The sequence below is a fragment of the Pipistrellus hanaki genome, assembly GCF_964339955.1.
Source record: "Pipistrellus hanaki genome assembly, chromosome: 12".
NCBI classification, from domain to species: Eukaryota; Metazoa; Chordata; class Mammalia; order Chiroptera; family Vespertilionidae; genus Pipistrellus; species Pipistrellus hanaki.
In genome coordinates this window covers 15,679,587-15,699,044 of record NC_140514.1, presented here as the reverse complement: position 1 = coordinate 15,699,044, position 19,458 = coordinate 15,679,587, and the positions used below count along the sequence as shown (strand labels likewise).

Here is a 19,458-nt window from a genome sequence, read left to right as displayed (position 1 = left end):
GCGGGCTTGATCCCCAGTAGGGGTCATGCAGGAGGCAGCTGATCAATGATTCTCATCATTGATGTTTCTATCTCTCCCTCCATTACCCTTCCTCTCTGAAATCAATAAAAAATAAATCTAGTTGTGGAATTTTATATATTACCAGATTTAAAGAAGAAAGCCACCTGATTATCTAAATAAATGTTGAAGAAAACAAACCTGAAAAATTCAACAACTATTCATAATTTTTAAAATGAGCACATACACAAACAAAAACCTCTTAGCAAATTAGGAACACATAAAATGTGATCAAAAGAGTATATGCCACAAACTGATGACACAGAGATACATACATTATTAAGTCCTAATTGGGAAACTGCATGAAATTTCTCCTTAAAAGAACATAATGTCCTTCCAAGAAATTTTTAATGGCTGCCAGTCATGCATTTTTAATGTAAGAGATTATACTTCTGATAAACAGAGACTACCATAATTACCTGCTTTAGTGCCTTCTTGCTGTGCTTCTGTGATGGAGATATGACTTTACCTGCTGGAATTGTGGGTGATGGGCAACCTGACTGGGGAGAGGATGGCTGTGACAGTCTAGATGATACTAAGGGGGAAAATGACAATGAAAAATTTGTTATCAGAGTTGATATCAAGCACCATGCCTTCCCCAATCATATTCTGCTACCTGTATTAAGAACTGTGACCAAACACTTTTGGGAAGGATCTTCTTTTTGGAGTTCTACGGCAAACAGCCTCCCTTTTCAGTTTATTTCCTCAGAAAGCTCTAGTGAAGGATGATAGGATGGGGAAGGGGTGGATGTTAGTATTCATACCTTTTCATTCTTTAATTTTTCAAAAGAATTGATTGAAGAAACAGGAAGCAGAATGTAAACCATTAGTCACCAAATTAGATAAACTTAGAAAAGATTCTAAAGCCTGTTGGACAGTATGTATGTTCTTAGGGTAAATCTAACAACATGATAGAGTAGAAGAAGCCTGGGTTGATAGAATAGCTCCCAGTTTTCCCTATCTTTAAAATAAAGGCAATAAGGCCATTCCACCGCAAAAACTCTAGTACAGCTTTAATACTGCTATTTCCACATCTCTTAAACCAATAGTTTTAGAGATACTAGGGTGAGAGGACACTTGAGGATTTCCCTAATGGAAGCAATGTAGGTTGACAAATGTAAACAACTCTCTCCTTCATTACTAGCTGTTTTATACTCCAGAGCTTAGCCCAACCTTAGTCTTATGTGAATGAGGGTCTTCCCCTCCAAGAGCCTATACCTCTTATAATAAAGCATAATTGATCTTTGTTTTATAAAGTTTAACAGTGCATTATCTATGATGAGATAAATTGTTGATTCAGACCCCTTAACAATAAAAATAATCACTGCATGAAATTCGTGCAGGGGGTGGGGGTGTCCCTCAACCCAGCCTGCACCCTCTCTAATCTGGGAACCTCGAGGGTTGATTGCCCGTTTATTTATTTATTTATTTTAAATATATTTTATTGATTTATTACAGAGAGGAAGGGAGAAGGATAGAGAGGAGAAGGATAGTGATGACTTTAAAGAGTGCAAGGGTAGGGTCCCTAGGCCTGGCTGGCGATCAGGACTGATCTGTGTTCACTAATGCCTTCTCCTTTAATAGTAGTTGGACTAAAAAGGCTTAGTAGCAAAACAGAATACCATAGTGTGGGCTAAAAAGCTTTAAGATACCGAATCAGATATGTTGGAAGGTAGCTACTTAACATGACAATGCAGAAGCATGGTTCACTGGAATACAAAGGTTTTGAAATAGAGCATTTCAATTGTCTCTTAGATATCCTAAGAAAAGAATACACAGTAAATAACATTTTAGAGAGGACAAAAGCAGAGAATATTAAAATGACTTAGCTATGTAGCTTTAGCTTTATATTTCAACCCTTATGATAGAGTTCAGTGGTCACCAACCTTTCAGACCTCATGGACCACTAAATTCATAATTTTAAAACCCGTGAACCACTAATACTTTTAAAAAGATAAATACATTTGTAAAATAATAATTAGAGCACTTCCATCTTATTAATATGAAATTTACCTATTTAATATAACATTATAAGTACTTGTTTAATCATAACAAGATCTTCAAAAGTTGTTTAATTATAACAAAGTTATTAAAGTTTTATTTTTACAAAATAATTGAAGCTTATATAAATACTAGAGACCTGATGCATAAAATTCGTGCAAGGGTAGGGTCCCTAGGTCTGGCTGGCGATCAGGACTGATCTGCGGGGTGACCAGCAGGGCTAGGGGGGGTCCTCTGCTGGCACCTGCCTTGACTGGCTTGGGGCCTGTGGGCTGGGGGACGTTCCTGCATTGAGCGTCTGCCCCTGGTGGTCAGTGCACATCATAGTGACTGACTGTTCCACCGTTCGGTCAATTTGCATATTAGTCTTTTATTATATAGCACTAAAGCCCCGGTGCATGAAATTCGTGCAGGGGGTGGGGGTTGTCCCTCAACCCAGCCTGCACCCTCTCTAATCTGGGAACCTCGAGGGTTGATTGCCCGTTTATTTATTTATTTATTTTAAATATATTTTATTGATTTATTACAGAGAGGAAGGGAGAAGGATAGAGAGTTAGAAACATCGATAAGAGAGAAACATCTATCGGTTGCCTCCTGCACACCCCCTACTGGGGATGTGCTTGCTCTTGACTGGAATCGAACCTGGGACAGTTCAGACCACAGGCCAACGCTCTATCCACTGAGCCAAACTGGTCAGGGCTCGACTGCCCGTTTACAGGGATCGAGTCATGGGGGTGTGGCCAGCCTGGGTGAGGAGCTGACGACTATTTGCAGACTGGCCATAGTCCCTTCAAGGTGGGGGTTCCTGCTGGGATGCCTGGCCAGCCTGGGTGAGGGGCTGAGGGCTGTTTTCAGGCTGCCCATATCCCCTTTAGGGTGGGGTCCCCATTGGGGTGCCTGGCCAGCCTGGGTGAGGGGCTAATGGCTATTTACAGGCTGGCCACACCCCTGGTGACCCAAGCTCCCAGCCTCTCCTTTTTTTCTTTTCCAGCACCTCCTTGAGCAGAGGCCAGGGCTGACTGAAAGCAGGTATTTGGGATTTATTTATCTTCTATAATTGAAACTTTGTAGCCTTGAGCAGAGGCCATGGCAAGTGGCTTCCTCCACTACTGGGGGCAACCCAAGCCTCCTGCTCGCTCCAGCTCTATGGCTTCCACCACCTTTGTTGGGTTAATTTGCATGCTCACTTCTGATTGGCTGGTGGGTATAGCCGAGTGATGGTCAATTTGCATGTTTCTTTTATTAGTGTAGATTACACATTTTTTAGAGTGTGGTATTTACTCCTGTTGGCTTAAAATAAGTTTATGGATTCTTGGCTCTAATGCCATTACTGCAAGAGAGCTGTATTTATTTCAAGCTGAGATTGGCACTGAGTCTTAATTGCTGTGACAGATGAAAATGTTTTTTTCACATAAATATGTTGTTGAAAATTGAATAAAAATTTTCAGCTTTTTCACTCCCCAATAAGTAATCACTTTTAATGGAGATAAAAAAATGAGGTCTTGGTAAGGATGACTGGAACTTAGCTTTGAGACTGTTGTCGGGTGATAGATCGATGAGGCTTTCTTTTTCAATCATGCTTAAATTGCTATCTTCAATGTTTGCTACAAATGGGTCTATTATCCACATATTGCCATGCCTAGAATCTTCTTTCTTTGGGTAATAATGACCTAAAGATTCTGTGAGTGATTGTAAGTGCTGTTGAACAGATTATCACCTGCCAGTTGACATCCTTCTCTCATGTATTCATCAAAATTTGAAAACACTTGCACATCTTCTTAAGCCAACCGTGTTTGCCACAGTAATATTTTCTTTTGAAAAGCATCCACTTTACCTCGTAGTATGAACATGTCCTTAAGTTGTTCTTGAAAGGATATGTTTAGTTCATTTAATAACGAAAACATATCTGCCAGGTATGCAAGCTTGGCTACCCACTCATCATCAGAGAACAGTTCTTGTAATTTCGGATTATTCTGCCACTGGAAAAATATTTTGACTTCTTCACACAAGGTGTTGGACATATGTTTTGAATTCTCCTGGGTTCATATATAAACTATAACTTTATGTTTAACTTTCTTAGAAACTGCCAAATTGTTTGCCAAAATGAATACATAATTTTAACAGTTCTACCAGAAATATAGAATTTCTTCTAATTTCTCCTTGCCAACACTTGTTACTGTCTTTTTTATTTGACCAATTTTTTTTAAAGGGAAATAATAAAAATAAAGTTTAAAAGTATTAATATTTAACTAGGTTTGTTTTATTTTTAATGATTTGCATATATCTGAGAATATATATTTCCTCACCTGCCTCAAAGCCCCCCCCTTTTTTTAAAATATATTTTATTGATTTTTAACAGAGAGGAAGAGAGAGAGAGAGATAGTTAGAAACATCGATGAGAGAGAAACAGCTGCCTCTTGCACACCCCCTACCGGGGATGTGCCCACAACCAATGTACATGTCCTTGACCGGAATTGAACCTGGGACCTTTCAGTCCGCAGACAGACGCTCTATCACTGAGCCAAACCGGCTTCGGCTCAAAGCCCTTTTTAACAAACAAAACCACAAACATATCTCACAGCCAACTGAACTAAAGCATAAAGATTCTGGGACCCACCAGTGAAGCAAACTCAAAGATACATCTATGTGAGAGAAACACATTGATTGGTTGCCTCACACATGAACCTTTACTGGGGCTGAACATGCAACCCAATTACAGGTTCCTTGACCAGGAATCAATTCCATGACCCTGCACTGCACTAAATGATGCCCTAAGCATTGAGCACACCAGCCAGGCCTAGAGTAGCACTTTTAATTTCCTTCACGAACTTTTCCTTTGCATTCAAAATCTGCCTAAATGTTTGATGTTCTTGCCTATCTCGGCTTTGGACGTACCTTCCTCACTAACTTTAATATTTCCAGTTTTTTACTTAAAGTGAGAAATGTGAGACCCTTCACTTGAACACCTGAAGGCCACTATACAGTTAAGTGGCCTAATTATAATATTATTGTGTCTCAGGAAATAGGGAGGACAAAGGAGAGAAACAGAAATGAGGAATGGCCAACTGGTGGAGCCACTCACTTATTGGTGAAGTTCACCAGCTTACATGGTCACAGTAGGTGGTGCCCCAAAACAATTATAATAATAACCATAACAAATATAATAATAATAATGAAAAAATCTGAAATATCGTGAGAATTACCAAAATGTGAACAGGAAGCAAATGCTGTTGGAAAAATGGCACTAACAGACATGCTCAACACAGGGTTGTCACAAATGTTCACTTTGTAAAAAAACGTAGCATCTGTGAAGCGCAATAAAGTGGAACGCAATAAAATGAGGTATAATATGAGAAAATAGAATGGAAGAGAATTCTTTCTACCTATATACCAATGGTTAGAAATAAATTGAACTAATATAAACTCTACTGAGTAGAAAAATAAATCAAAGCTAGTATATTAACTCAGATACTAACCGGACAAGTGGATAAAACCAACAGGAAAAGGTCCATAAACAAAAATATTGTTTTAAAAAATACATTTTTATTGATTTCAGAGGAAAAAGCAAGGGAAAGAGATAGAAACATTAAGGATGAGAGAGAATCACTGATAGGCTGCTTCCTGCATTCTGCAAACTGGGAATCAAGCCTGCAACCCAGGCATGTATCCTGACAGGTATCGAACCATGACCTCCTGGTGCATAGGTTGATGCTCAACCTTTGAGCCATGCTGGGCAGGCATTATAAACAAAAATCTTGTTCTTCTTGGTATATGGCTATGAAAATTTGAGTCAGCAGTGTTGCCATTCTTGGATCCATAGTACATATCTTAATTTTCCCAAGAAGTTACTTTATGTACACCTCCAACCTATAAATAATGGAGACTAGCAATAAAGATTAACAGTCTGATTCCAACTTCTTTCCTCTTTTCCCCCCACAAATTTCCTCTCTTCCAGCCAAACTTTTTTTCCTATGGTTTCTTGAAAACACTGTACACACACTTCCACCTTCTTGCCTTTACATATATTTTCTTTCCATGATATGTGGTCTTCACTAGAAATTATACTCTCAAGGGAAGAATGTATCAAATAATTTCTGTCTCATATAACACTCACTAACCCAGGTAAAGCTAACTACTCTCTTTTCCAATTCTGTCATAATATGGTAAACACAAACACTTGCTACTTATTAAGTGTTTGCTAATTATCTGCTTATTTCTATACCTCTAGACATGGGTGGAACTCACACCTTATTCAAATTGTTCTCCCAAATACCTGGCAAACAGTACACAATGGTTTAAGTAGAGATATTTCTTTAGCTTTGTAAATAAAGAATGACCTAAACAATACTTCTCAAGATAATATCCCAATCTACTGGTTCTCTAATGTGAACTGCTCACCATATTAAAAGCATTCATTTAAAAACATATTTAGAACCTGGTTAGAAACAAAAATGTTTCATATAAACATATAGACACAACAACAGATCAACAAATTCTAATCAAAAGATCAACTGTTACTTATTTGATTTAAAAAACAAAAAATGTTACCCCAAAAAATCAAAAAGCAACCTAGTGGAGAAAACTTTAAAATAAAGTGGTTTCAGAAAAACATTTTAAACTTTGTGCTCATTAAAGCCAGTTTTGCATAATTTACTAAAGTAGTTTCCGGTTGTTGGATAGTTATGTACCACCCACTGAATATATGTGCAAAAGATACTGCTTTTCAGATATATTATAGCACTGAGTTTCCCATTTCAATAGATAGTTATTATACTGAATAACGTCAACAGGATATGGACTATTCATATTAAATACATTTGAATTTAAAGCTTTAGTAAATAATCACTGATATTTTATTTTCTCCTAAATACATTCAAGAGGCCCCTCTGAAATATTAGATGCTATCAGAAGTAATGAAGCAGTAATATGAAAATTAAAATTTAGCTATATATATATATATATATATATATATATATATATGAAGGCTTAATAGTTGAAACAATAATAGCAATTGAAATTTCCAAAATTGTTTTATTTTAATCTTTAAAGACACTAATCCTTCTCTAAAGGGAAAGTTCTTATTTACAGGATAGTCTTTCTTGAGGGGAATTTCATTTCCAGAGGTAAAATTGTTACAGTTCTAAGCACCTTCTTCCCACAGCAAGTGCAGTCTACTCCAAGCTGGGCAGACTGGCTCCTGGTGATAATCAAACAGTCCCAGAATGAAAGACGGAGAGGCCATTCCTGAATACCTTCCCTTGCTTATGGGCACCCTACCTATCCAAGTCCTAATAGTGTAGCCATCTTAAATACATGACAGAGCTAAAACCTCCAGCTCAGCCACCAACCAATCCCCACATAAGAGAAAAAGAACATCTCTTCCAAAGGTTTCTCCCCACATAAGTTAACTTTGTCCAAAGCAGTTTTACTCCCTAGTATATTTTTTTAAAGAGATATTTCTATACATAATCATCCCTATTCAGCATCTTAACATATAAATAAATGTTAGAGAACGGGGAGGACTATGGTATTTCAACTAAAAACACAATATACTATATCAAATTCCTGATTTAAAATAGTTCTGGACAAGCAGTAAAATTAACATTAGGTCATGGTCCTGGGAAGAACTAGTAATTTCTTATAAGTGAAAAGATACATTTCACATCTAATGTTTTTCTTAAGACACTTTAAAAGCAGACTAAAATCTGAAAAACTTTCTTTTAGAAGATAACAATATTTCTGCAGTTACTTCATGCTGCAGTATTTATATTTTATTTTGGGGAAAAGGCAAAGACTTAGTTAGCTATGATCCTACCAAAAAAAGCAACAGAAAAAGTTGAATTTAATCATTTTTCTGGAGTCATTCCACCTTACCTTGGCTTGGAATTTCATAAAGCTCTTCTCTGAACATTGTTTCCTGTCTGAAAATTAAGAACCAAAAACTACAAGCTTCTAAGTTCTTCCACTTTACATGGAAATCAATAAACTAGTTTTAATATTGGGCTGAATTTCAAAGTTCTGTTCTCTATTCCTACTTGGCTGAAAGATACAATTATATCAAGAGAGTTTCTATCGATTTTCAACTAGAAGTATCAGTTTTGCTGTCAGAGCTCTTTATTTTTGTACATAAAAGGAAGTGGGTTTTGATATTATCTCAATGTTCTTCCTGTCTTACAATGCATTTGAAATAAAGTGATGTCAGATTGAGAGGAAAAGACCTAAATAAGAAAAAGGAATAGGCACAATTAGTTTGCTTTACCTTTATTAATAACTGCAACTGATTTAGAGCTGCTCTGCTGCATGCTGCTCCGATCAATGCTAACTATAAATTTTCCACTTTAATTTCACTGGACTACAAGAACATTCAGAAATATATACCTAAAAATGTCCATAACTGAACCATGTGTGACCCATGAATGAAAGATTAAATCATTCTTCACTATTGGTAGCCCGGCATTTATCCATTTCTTAAGAATATCAGAGCTGCTAGAGTAAACATGAATTCTATATGACATCATGCCTGGTCACCTCTCATCTCCACCTTCCAAACACCATATACAGTCCATTCTACTCTCATTTTAACAATCAGAAAAGACTGTGATGGAACATTTCACTATAATGTAAACCAAGGATAAATATCCAATATTGTGATAAGTTCTAGAAAAGGAATGAATCAAAGGCAATTCAAAACAATTTATCCGAACCACAATTTTTATTTTGCTATTACGTTGCTGTTAGTATCTTCTATTATCACTAGAGGCCCAATGCACAAAATTCATGCAAGAGCAGGCCTTCCTTCCCCCAGCTGCCGGCACCCGCTTCCCTCTGGCACCTGAGACCCAGGCTTCCCTCCAGCCACCAGCAGGCACCCAGGACTCAGGCTTCCCTCACAGCCCAGCCTTTGTCCAGAAAAATGTCTGGTCTAATTAGCATATTATACTTTTATTATTATAGATTATGAGTATTAGGCAATGTTATGCTATTTTAATCTACCTCATAAGCTACTGACAATGGGATTCTATTGTTATTTCTTCGATCTTCCTGTATCCTAATACATTTACCTTAAATTCTTAGAGACAACCTTTGACAACATTGTACAGCCACTACTCAAAACAGCTACTGTAGCATATGTGGCTAATGAACAGTCAAGACCTCCAAGACCATAATTTTGTTTCCAGTTTATTAGTCTGGCCTTTTTTAATACTGATTTGTTTCCAGCCACTTCCAGACATTCTAAATCTTGCTGTTTCTCTAGCCTGATGACTTAGCTCGGTTCTTAATCTTTTATCAGTGGTCGGCAAACTGAGGCTCGTGAGCCACATTCAGCACTTTGGCCCCTTGAATGTGGCTCTTCCACAAAACACCGTGGCCTGGACGAGTCTACTTTGAAGAAGTGGCATTAGAAGAAGTTTAAGTTTAAAAATTTGGCTCTCAAAAGAAATTTCAATCATTGTACTGTTGATATTTGGCTCTGTTGACTAAGGAGTTTGCCGACCACTGTCTTAGATCAACAATTTCCAAATTTAAAAAGTTGAAACAGGGGAGGCACAAAAGGAGGGATAGAACTTTTAATACATTCAGCTATACTCTTCCAAAAAAGGTCCTTAGTGCATAAAGAATACAGGCCTGGGCTATACCTCCTTTTACTATTGACAGGGATTGCTTTAAAAATATGTATCGGAATATTAGTAACAGGTCCTGGCTTTGTCTCACCTTTATTCCACTCATTCCCAAAATTTGAGGTCTGGGTTGCTATTCAAGTGGTTGTGATCTTAAAAGCTAAAACCCTCACAATCTCAAATTTTCCCCAATTGCATGTGGCGTAGCCATAGCAGAGAACTCACATGATTCCACCAATTATCTCAATTCTCTCCAGGAGTAGCATACACATTAACACAGAGATGAGGATAAATAAAAGACTTTTTCTGATATAGTTCTATATACTTCTAAAGGAACTTAAAATTAATGTGTCAAATATTCCAAAAAACGTAACTCTTAGTTTCTAGAAGTCCAACGCGCTATCCATTGCGCCACGGAGCCACCTAACTCTTAGTTTCTAGATCCAAAGACAGCTCACCTAAAACTCAAACCTAAGAGGATATCCAAACTAGGAAAACTTAGATATCTATTTTGCTATGTAAAATCAGTCCAGAGTAAAAAAAAAAAAAAAGGCTTGTATCAGTCCTTAAAAAGGAATCATCATGGTTCATTTAAAATCTGCCTTGCCATGTATAGCTAAATTTATTAATATTTTGGTACAAAAACAATTTGTTCTCTTTAAGACTCTGACAAGAAGCTATAGATAATTAGCAAGAACAGGTAATACCCTCGAAGGATGTCTGACTGCCTGGTAGGATCGGGCCTAAGGGGCAGTCAGACAACCCTCTCACAATCCAGGACTGCAGTATCCCAACCGCTCGCCTGCCTGCCTGCCTGCCTGCCTAATCACCCCTTAACCACTCCCCTGCCAGCCTGATCGATGCCTAACTGCTCCCCTGCCGGCCCAATTGTCTGTAACTGCCTTCCCCTACTAGCGTGGTAACCCCCAACTGCCCTCCCCTACTGGCCCGGTCACACCTAACTTCCCTCCCTTGCCAGCCTGGTCGTCCCTAACTGCCCTCTTCTGCTGACCTGGTGGCCCCTAACTGTCCTCCCCTACAGGCCTGGTTGCCCCCAATTGCCCTCCCCTGCAGGCCTGGTCACCCCCAACTGTCCTCCCCTGCATGCCTGGTTGTCCCCAAATGCCCTCTCCTGCAGGCCTGGACACCCCTAAACTTCCCATCCTTGCCAGCCTGGTCACCTCTAACTACCCTTTCCTGCCAGCCCGATTGCCCCTAACTACCCTCCCCTGCTGACCTGGTCACCCCCAACTACCCTCTGCTGCAGGCTTGGTCATCCCCAATTGCCCTCCTTTGACAGCCTGATTGCCCCCAACTGCCCTCCCGTACAGGCCTGGTCCCTCCTAACTGCGTTCCCCTGCCAGCCATCTTGTGGTGGCCATCTTGTGTCCACATGAGGGTGGCCATCTTGTGTGTTGGAGTGATGGTCAATTTGCATATTACCTCTTCATTATATAGGATAAGCAGTGATAAAATATTATTTGATGGTATACTATATTAAAGATATATTATCAATGCTAAAGAAATAGCTAAAACAAAGTTGTATAGATAATAAGGTAATTGTAGAGATAAAACAAAATATTTTTAAAAACTCAATCTAAATTTTAAAAAGAGCATAGAAAAATTAGGATAAGAAATAAATAGCAAAATGGTGGATTTAAACCAAACCCCATCAGTAATTACTTAAATATAGTCTAACGCAGGGGTCTTCAAACTACGGCCCGCGGGCCACATGTGGCCCGCAGAGGAGTCTGATCCTGCCCGCCAGGTTTTTTGGGCAGTGAGCGCAGCCGAGGTGTTACAGTAGGAATTAGTAGTTCATATAGTCCGGCCCTCCAGCTCTCTGAGGGACCGTGATCTGGCCCCCACTTTAAAAAGTTTGAGGACCCCTGGACTCTAACGTATTCAGAGCATATGAAGAACTCTCATAACTCAACAATAAAAAAGACAACCCAACTTAAAAATGGGCAAGTAATTTGTTTTTTTAATACATTTTTATTGCTGACAGTATTACAGATGTCTCCTATTTCCCCCTACCCCCATACCCATTTCCTCCGGGACCCTACCCAGACCCGCCCCCCCCACCCCATGTCTTCACCACCCTATTGCCCAGGTCCATGGGCTATGCATGTAAGTATATACGTTCTTTGGTTTATAATTTGAATAGACATTTCTCCAAAGAAGATTTACAAATGGTCAATAAACCCATGAACATATTTTGAACATAATTAGCCTTCAAGGAAATGAAAATGAAAACCACAATGAGGTACCACCGCACATTCACGATAATGATTATAATTGGAAAAAACAGACTATGACATGTGTCAAAGGGGTATTGAGAAATTAGAATCCTCATATATTACTGGCAAGAATGTAAAAGGGTGCAATTTTAGATATAATTTGGCCACTCCTCAAAATGTTAAACACAGAGTTATCATAACCCAGCAAATTCATTCATATACCCAAGAGAATTAAAAACTTGTCCACACAAAAATTTGTCCACAAATATTTATTGCAGCATTATTCATAATAGCCAAAAAGTAGAAATAATCAAAATGTCTATTAATTGGCAAATGGATAAACAAAATGTGATATAGCCATAAAATGCAATATTATCTAAATACTGTATATAAAAGGCTAAGTGACCAACTGCATGTATGTCCGATCGGCAGTACATGACGCTCACTGGCAATTTAAAAATAAATGTTGACTTGTGTATGCGCAATACATATAAAGTTCTCGCTGGCACCAATCGCACACATGCGTTTCGATATGTCATTGTTGATCATGAATTTGGTTGACACTTCCATTACAGAAAGAGGGCAAATAGAGACATTCAAATATCTCTTCTAATTAATGTCCTTTCAATGTGCATGAATCCATGCACTGGGCCACTAGTTTAGTAATAAAAAGGAATGAGTACTAATATATGGTACAACATGTATCCACCTTTGCAATGTGAGAGATGGAGAGACTGTGCATAGAGTTTGAAGCTGTTAAGGAGAAAAGGCTAGGGGGGCAGAAAATATGGCCTGGTGGAGTTCCCCCAGTGCAAGGCAGTAAATATACAGTAGACTGTACCCATTATATGCTACTCACATGGTAGGTATCCTCCATGCAATTACCAGAATTACCAGAACAGTGAGAGTAGGCAAAAAAAAAAAAAAAAAGGGATGGAAAAATGATTGTGAATCATTAGTGCCAGCCTACCTCAGACCACAGTCCTCACCTTACTATTTATGGAAACCCTCTGAGCACTGAGCACATTATCCCAGCTTTCCTGTGCAGGAAGAAGTAATGGAGGGTGCTGACAACCAGGATGCGGGAGAGAACAAGCTAGGCCCGTGAGACAGAATATGTACTGGGGTTTTAGTACATGATTCCTCAGGGACCCTCCTCACCAAAGACAGCACAGAGGACAGCAAATCAGAGGAGAAGGAAAATCAAGGAGATGAGACCCAAGGTCAGCATCCACCTCAATATCCGTACCACCGCAACTTCAATTACTTTACAGATGCCCAGAAAAACCTAAATCACAACATGGCAAAGAGACAAAAGCAGCTAATTCACCAGCTGAGAATTTGTCTGAGGCTGAGAGGGCCCAGCCTGAGTAAAGGTCAGCTTACTGCCTTTACCATCATCCAGTTTAGTTGTCCAAAAAGAAGAAATGAATATATAATTCCAGCAATAAGAAATGAACAAAACATTGGAGCTAAAGACCGATAAGCAAAACTATCTCCATTATCTAGTCAGTTTGGGGGGTTTTACATTATCCACATCTGTTTGGATAAAGACAAAGAGTGAGTTGTTTTCTTTAAGCCTGGTGTTTCTCAGTACACCTTTAAAGGTTTTCAATTGTTTCATATCTGGTCAATGAGATTTTTAAAAACCTCATTTTTAATTTGTAATCAAAGTTTATAACAGTTGTGTGTTTTGTTTTTAATATATTTTATTGATTTTTTTATAGAGAGGAAGGGAAAGGGATAGAGAGAAATATTGATCAGCTGCCTCCTTCACATCCCCCACTTGGGATGTGCCCGCAACCAACGTACATGCCCTTGACCGTAATCAAACCTGGGACCCTTCAGTCCACAGGCCCACGCTCTATCCACTGAGCCAAACCAGTTAGGGCCTATTGTGTGTGTGTGTGTGTGTGTGTGTGTGTGTGTGTGTGTTTAAAAAAATATATTTTATTGATTTTTCACAGAGAGGAAGAGAGAGGGATAGACAGTCAGAAACATCGATGAGAGAGAATCATGGATCAGCTGCCTCCTGCACACCCACTACTGAGGATGTGCCCGCAACCAAGGTACATGCTCTTGACCGGAATCGAACCCGGGACCCTTGAGTCCGCAGGCCGATGCTCTATCCACGGAGTCAAACTGGTTTCGGCTATTGTGTGTGTTTTTTAAGTCAACCATGATGTTATGATTTGTATTAATAAATGTGTATTTGGGCTTTGTCCCCTTTTCTGGTAAAAAAAATTAAAAAGAATAGGTAATAATATGTATCCTTAAATGGAAAATCCATGTCAGGGAAGCTGTAGCACAAGACACTGTTCCTTAAAGAAGGTTATTGGGTAAACTATGAAGCAGACACCAAGCAGGGGATGAGAGCAAAGGCTAGCACAGTAAATTTAGTCTTTGCTAATAGAAATGAAAAGCATTTTTTTCCTAGTAAGGAGAGAGTTGTTAAGAGTAAAAAGTTCAAATTTTAGAAGATCAGGGGGTAAGTAAAATCAGAGTATCCTAAAGCAGGCTATTGATGGCCAAGAGCTGAAAATAAAACCAGGTAAAACCTAGAGCTACAGTGTCCAATGTAGCAGCCACTAGCCATAAGTGGCTACTGAAATTTAAGTTAAAATAAAATTTAAAATTCAGCTCCTTGGTCACACTTGCCATATTCTAAGTGCTCAATAGACACATGTAGCTAGTGGCTACTTTGTTGCGTTGGACAGCATAGGCAGATACAGAATACTTCCATGACAGAAGGAAATTCTATTGGACAGTACTGATCTAAAGGGTAAGGGAAGGAGACTAATAGATTGAGGGTCTGAAATAAAAGCAACTACTAACAAGGGCATTTTATCCTACAGTTCTTTATTAATGGATCAGGTGTATTTACCTTTCCTTTTCCACCTGTTCTTTTTTCCCTCCTTGTTGCTTCCATCACTGCTGCTGCTGCTGTTCTCAGAACTCTGGGAATCTGACTGACCATCACTGCTTTCTTCTGAACCTTCTGATAGCTCTTTCACCCCATCCGGCACATCTTTCTGAAAATGCAGGCATCCAATTAGGATTAATCATTACCAATTCAGCAAATAAGAATTAAGTATTTGATACCCATTGTTGCAACTCAACTGGGTTAATTTTTTTGTATTAAAGGATTCAACAGAACTAACAATATTTTCTGAATCCTTGTCATCTCTCTTTTTTGGATTAAAATAGCTAAATGTTTTAATCTATATCCAAAGGTAAAAATTTTACATGCCAATCATATGTAGGCACAACACAGAGACTTAAATTATATAATTATATATATATATATCAGATAAATATTATATCAGGATAAAAAAAACCTTATAATAAAAATGTTATAAAGCATGTGTGCATGCATCAGCCATGTAATATATATACATATATATTTGTGTATATATTAGTATTGTGAATTCAATCAAGAGTCTGGGAAGCAAAAGATAGTCCATTATTTGAATCTAATTGTTTCCCAAATATTGGTTAGTAACTATCAAGAATCAAATACAAAAGAAATCTTTTTTTTTTCCCCTAAATCACATGAATCTTTGGTTTCTACACTAAATTTTGAGAATGCCAGTCAGAAAGGAAACCTGTGAGAGATAAAATATGGCAGTTGTAAGATCAACAACTAGGAAATTAAGACTTTCTGGGTTTGAATTCTGGCTTTATCTTCTCCTAACTATGTACTCTTCATCAAAATCTTAACCTCTCATGCTTCAGTTTCCCTGTCTATAAGACAAGGAATAACAGTACCTTCCTTAAAAGATCACTCTGAAATTAAATGAGTTAATAAATGAAAAACTGTGCCTAGCATATAAGAGCTCAATAAATATTAGCTATTATAAATTTATATCATATATAAAAATATACACATATAACTAATGTTATTTCTAAGTTATAAAATTACATACAGATGGTTCTTTTTCCTCTCAACATTTTTATTTTCCCATATAATTTATTATTCTAGTCAGAATTCTGACATTAACCCACCTAATCTACAATTGACACTTAGAAACTCTGATCTAGTAAAGAACTGCTCTTCTCCACTTATGTTTATATCCTAATGCCATTTCTCATGTTATACAATTCATTAAAATACCCCGTATTTTTCTATTCTTACCTTCAAAATGCAGAACAACTTTTACAGAGTTAGTTGTCAGCCATAACTCTTGACTTGCAGGTTCAGCAAGTATTTTAAATACAAATATAACTAACTTCTTTGCCTGCATCTCTTTCACTACTTTTGCATTTCAGGCCAATTATTTCTTTCAAACAATCATAAACATATTTTTTACAAGTTTTCCTGTTACCCTTAAACATACCCAACCTAATTATCTTCCTAAACTAGAGGCCTGGTGCATGAAATTTGTGCACGAGGGTGGGGTGGTCCTCAGCCCAGCCTGCACCCTCTCCAATCCGGGACCATTCGGGGGATGTCCGACTGCCTCTCACAAGCTGGCTCCTAACCACTCTCCTGCCTGCCTTCCTGATCGTTCCTAACCACCTCTGCCTGCCTGATTGCCCCTAACTGCTCCCCTGCTGGCCTGATCACCCCTAACCACCTCTGTCTCGCCCTACACCGAGGACCCAGGATTCCCTCCTCTGGCCGGTTGCAGGTATTGGGAACCTGGGCTTTCCTCCCTTTGGCCAGCCACAGGTCCAGAATCCAGGCCGGCCACAACTGCAGAGGATCGTGAGGCAGGTGGCTTATTCCTCTCCTGGGGCCCTGGCTGTCCCCATTCTTCTCTAGCTAGTTCATTTGTGCCTGGCTCTATAATAAAGAGCTAATACACAAATGGTCCTCACACCCTTGCTCTGGAACTGCTCAGACACTCCACACCAGAGGGAGTGAGCAGTTCCAGAGCAAGGGTGTGAGGACCATTTGCATATTAGCTCTTTATTATATAGGAAGATATGGAATTGATCATGATATTCTCTTGAAAAAAATTCTGCCATCTTCTTAACACACATATTCACCTCACCTCCCTGCCCCTTCCCTTTCTCTAACTATGCAGGTTTTCAAAAGCCTCCAAAGTCTGATCATTACCTAACATTTACCCCACCCCTAACTCCTATCACACTAGTCCACACACAGATTATGGTCTAACCACTGCAATGTACTCTACTTTCAAATCCATTCTAAATCGTTCTAGCTGTGCTTTTGCTTTAGCTATTCCCTTGTCCTGGAAGGTCCTCTCTACATTACTTATCTGACAAAGTTCAACTCAAATCTTACAAGTTTAAAAAACAACAAACACACAAAAACTTTGATTCCTTTATTCAAAATTAATCTTTCTCTATATCATCACAGTACTTTATAGTAGTACAGCATACTTTATGTCACAGATAAATTTTGCCAATGTACAATTATTTCAATAACTATGTGAACTTCAAGAGCTCAGGGATCACAGTTTATCCTTCTTTATTGTCTCTACAGTGTCCAGCACGGAGTACATTATTAACAATATAAAAAGTCTAGAACACTAAAACCTAAAAGAAATGCCAACAACTCCATATGGTACTATAACCCTCTAATCCCAGGAAGTTAACAAAGTGTATAAAAAGGAGGTATTATAGGTAAATTAGATCTTTTTCATGTTAATGGGCTATGTACAACCACTGAGCATACTATGATTAAGCATAAAGTTTAGGAGATAAGAGGAATACACACATGAGCCAAGCCATACTAATTAAATAATTAAACCAAATCAAAATTAACTGAAGTCTCCTGCTTTAGTTCCTGAGACTCTTTCTCCAGACTTACAGCCTTCAGAATGGAGTCATGTACAAAGAGGAAAGTGGCTGCCTGAGAGTGAGGCCAAAATAATGTGAAGAGATCTGATAACATCCCTGTTATCAACTGTTACCAATCCCTGATAATATCATTTGAGCTTCTGAATCAAGGTTGAGTTTCCCTAGAATTTTCAGTTATCTAAACTAATAAATCTGTTTTATTCAAACTATTCTGTTTTACTCGAGTTCATTCAGAAAGGACACGGACAGGTCTAGGTTCCTTCTCAAGCACAGGAATAAAAATTACGAAGCCTGCTACGGTAAAAAGAACATGGACTTAAAAATTCAGTCAGATCCTGGTTCTGATTCTAATGGCATTTGGCCAATAAGAAAATCCAATCTTCTGAACTTTGGCTTTCTCCACTATAATAAAAACCATAAGTCTAAATTGTAATGGAGAATTAAATGAGAAGGTACTACAACACATCAAGGCTGTATCACTTGTTATTTAAATATGAGGCCTTGCCGAAGCCGGTTTGGCTCAGTGGTAGAGCGTCGGTCTGCGGACTGAAAGGTCCCAGGTTCGATTCCGGTCAAAGGGCATGTACATTGGTTGTGGGCACATCCCCGGTAGGGGGTGTGCAAGAGGCAGCTGGCCGATGTTTCTCTCTCATCAATGTTTCTAGCTCTCTCTCTCTCTCCCTTCCTCTCTGTTAAAAATCAATAAAATATATTTTAAAAAAATAATAATAAATAAATAAATAAATAAATAAATAAATAAATATGAGGCCTTGAAAAAGTTTCTGGAAGACATTTTTATTTCATCCTTTAAAGATAAATATTATCATAAACAATAAAAAATAAACTGATTTCTCTTCTCTGATCTACCTGAATGGTTACAGATTAGTAAAAAGAAAATAGTTTGAATATAGGGTAAAAAATATTACCTCTTCAAAAACAGAATTGTCCTCTATGATGAAAATATTATTTATATGTAGTCACTTCATGATTTCCTTTTTAAATGACTCCAAAAATATTTACCTTTAAAGTATATACTCCCATCCTGCCTGGAACCTTATAGAAGATGCCCTCTTCACCTCGGGAGTTTGTGTGCAGCATTGCGTTCAGGCATGCAAGGGGGGAAGTCCCACTGCAAAAGAAAACACAATGGTTAGTGTCTATCTCTGAATATCCAATGTAACACATACTTAAGATAAAATTACCAGGTCAACACTCATTTGATATAAACACATTTTATAAACTATAAAAAGTCCATAATCTACTGAGAAGCTAGAACAGAGAAAATGAATGTAGAGGTTCATTCTCGTATTATCTAAACAAAAAAATAATTCCTTACGTTTCTTAATCCTCATCAATATCTAACAATTAAGCCAAGAAAAACTTATCTCATGAGTATCGCAAATAATGTGTAAAGGTTCTATTTCACTTAAATTTCTGTCAATTATAGCTCACTAAAGCTGAATTCTTTCTAAAAGACACTATTTCATTTAGCACAAACTTATATATTGTGCTAATCTCTTATATTTGGACCTATTATGAGATCACTAAAAAGTAGGCTTTGAAATGTTTCTCTTCTTTTTTTTATAGGTATGTCTGAGAAATGTTTTTTTCCCCTGAAATTTATTTTTATTTTATTTTTTCCATCACCATATATTCCCTTCATGCCCCCTTCCATCTCTACCTATACTCCTGCCCTTTGCAATCACCACTTTTGTCCATGTCCAGGTGTTCTCTCTTTCTATTTTGCTGTCCTTCCACCACCACGAGTTGTC

General features: G+C 38.1%; 1 protein-coding gene across 3 annotated transcripts in view; it reads right to left on the bottom strand.

Moving 5' to 3' along the window:
• The window catches only part of ASXL2 (ASXL transcriptional regulator 2), an 80,055-nt gene that overhangs the window by 26,662 nt on the left and 33,935 nt on the right, over window positions 1–19,458 (bottom strand). For all 3 annotated transcript variants that reach the window (XM_084901406.1, XM_084901407.1, XM_084901408.1), the window contains 3 exons: window positions 18,707–18,815; window positions 14,802–14,949; window positions 477–592 (listed from right to left, as the gene is read on the bottom strand). In XM_084901406.1, the coding sequence (XP_084757532.1) occupies window positions 477–592; window positions 14,802–14,949; window positions 18,707–18,815 (373 nt within the window). The remainder of the gene's footprint in view (window positions 1–476; window positions 593–14,801; window positions 14,950–18,706; window positions 18,816–19,458) is intronic.